The sequence below is a fragment of the Colobus angolensis genome, unplaced genomic scaffold (assembly GCF_000951035.1).
Source record: "Colobus angolensis palliatus isolate OR3802 unplaced genomic scaffold, Cang.pa_1.0 Scaffold77, whole genome shotgun sequence".
Classification (NCBI taxonomy): Eukaryota; Metazoa; Chordata; class Mammalia; order Primates; family Cercopithecidae; genus Colobus; species Colobus angolensis.
In genome coordinates, this window is record NW_012121487.1 from 2,538,950 (window position 1) to 2,540,890 (window position 1,941).

Consider the following 1,941-nt stretch of genomic DNA (forward strand, 5'->3'; position numbering starts at 1 on the left):
AGCAGAGTGGCGGCGGTGGCGGCGGCTGCTCCTCCAGAGGGAGGGAGCGAAGGGCGCCTAGCGCCCCCCCAACCTCCCACTCCTCCCTCCTCGCGTTCTTCCCCACCGTGCCCCGCTCCAGCCGCGTAGCGCGCGCGCCCGCTCGCAAGCGTACGAGTGTCTACGGGCTAGTCGCTGGCTGCTCCCACCAACCACCACCTTCGGCCGCCCAGCGCGCCAGCCAGCCCGTACACGCTCACCCACGGGAACCTTCTCGCCCAGTCCCCCACTCCCCCTCAGGCCCTGTCAAGCCGGCTCCGGCGCAGGCCCTCACGCGTACCTTCAGCGGCGCGAGCCCAAGCCTCCTCCTCCTCCTCCTCCACCTCCTCTTCTCTCCTCCCCCCTTCCCCGCCCCCACGGCCACCAACCGCCGCCACGGCCGCCGCCGCCGCCGCCGCCGCCAGCCCCCCCAACCCTCCACCCCTCGCGCGTGCGCCTCCCACAATCCCCCCCGCGGGACTGTTCCATTCCTGTCGGCTGCAAGGGAAGGAGAGGAAGGGACGGGCAGAGCGGGTCAGGGCTTGCCGTTTGACTGGAATTGCCAGAGTGGCGGCCCGAGCCCCACGACAACCTACCTCCCTAGGCTCGTTGCCGCGGCGCTGCGGCTCGCCTCCCCCTGCTCCTCCTCCTGCTCGAGACTGCGGCGAGCGGATCGAGGGCTGCCTAGCGCCCCTCTGCCGGCCGGTGGTTGGAGGCCGCGGCGGCTGCGCGTTGAGTCGTTTCCTGCCGGATGACCTGACTACTTCGCAGTCGCAGGACGAGTGCTTTGGAGCCGGTCCCAGGCGGTGTGTGCCGGTCGCCTAGCCAGGATAACTGGTCCTCCACTCACGGTGACGAAATGGACCGACACGGGGGTTGTACCGCTGAGGAAAAGGAGCGGGACTCCGGACTTCCAGGAGGTAGGGAGTGAGGCCAGTAGGACCGGCGCGCCTCCGGGGGAATTCCTTCCGGGCGTTTAGTTGCCAACCTGAGGCCCCAGGATCGGCATGATGGTCTGCTTTTTATTGTTGTTAACCCGCCTCGGATTTCTCGAAGTTCACACCACTGTCCATATGCGATGATGTTTGTTTGCCCTTGACGCACTTAACTCATGGATGGTACTTCTTCAGCCTCGTTAGGCAGGCTGGTGATAGAGGAAGAAGAAACCATGGGTTTCTCATTCAGTTCTGGACTCAGTCTCCGTTTTCTTCCTTCAGCAAGTTATTTTTCTTCGTTCCGTATCAAAAAGTGTACATAAAAATTAGGCAACTCCAAACATGCCTCCAGGGTTGATGTGTGAAATAATAAGATAATATATTAAAATGGAATTAGGTCCTAGGCATAGGGCAAGTGCAGAATATTGCCGTGTTGTCATTTACAGTTGTTGATATCGATAAGATTTGTGGGTGTAATTGGTAGTATTCTGTCCCTCCAAGTCGTTAATAAAACAAAGCAAACATAGGCCTGTTAGGTTTCTGTAGCCACTGAATATTTGTTTCTCAAACACTTGACTGATATTTGATAATTGAATGCAGCAGAAATACGGACGATTAAAGTCCACAAATAATTCCAAAGTTTACTTGATCTAGTAGTTTTTACCTTTACCTAAAGGGCAAAGCAGAATAAATTACCGGAAGGATCTACTTGGATTTCCCTTTCTTTCACATTTGTGGACTCCTGGGGATACAGGAAATAATACAAAAATGACTGTTCAAAAGCTAATGCAAGGCCAGGCGCGGTGACTAACGCTTGTAATCCCAGCGCTTTGGGAGGCCAGGGTGGGCAGATGACCTGAGGTCAGGAATTCGAGACCAGCCTGGCCAACATGGCGAAATCCCGTCTCTACTAAAAATACAAAAATTAGCCAGGCATGGTGGCAGGCGCCTGTAATCCCAGCTACTCAGGAGGCTGAGGCAGGAGAAT

General features: G+C 57.0%; 1 protein-coding gene across 1 annotated transcript in view; it reads left to right on the forward strand.

Moving 5' to 3' along the window:
* Positions 1-1,870, forward strand: part of LOC105502045 — a 9,955-nt gene extending 8,085 nt beyond the window's left edge. The window contains exon 2 of the mRNA XM_011928344.1: positions 790-1,870. Coding sequence (XP_011783734.1) covers positions 790-949 — 160 coding nt within the window. The 3' untranslated portion in view covers positions 950-1,870. The remainder of the gene's footprint in view (positions 1-789) is intronic.
* The last annotated feature ends 71 nt before the right edge of the window (positions 1,871-1,941 follow it).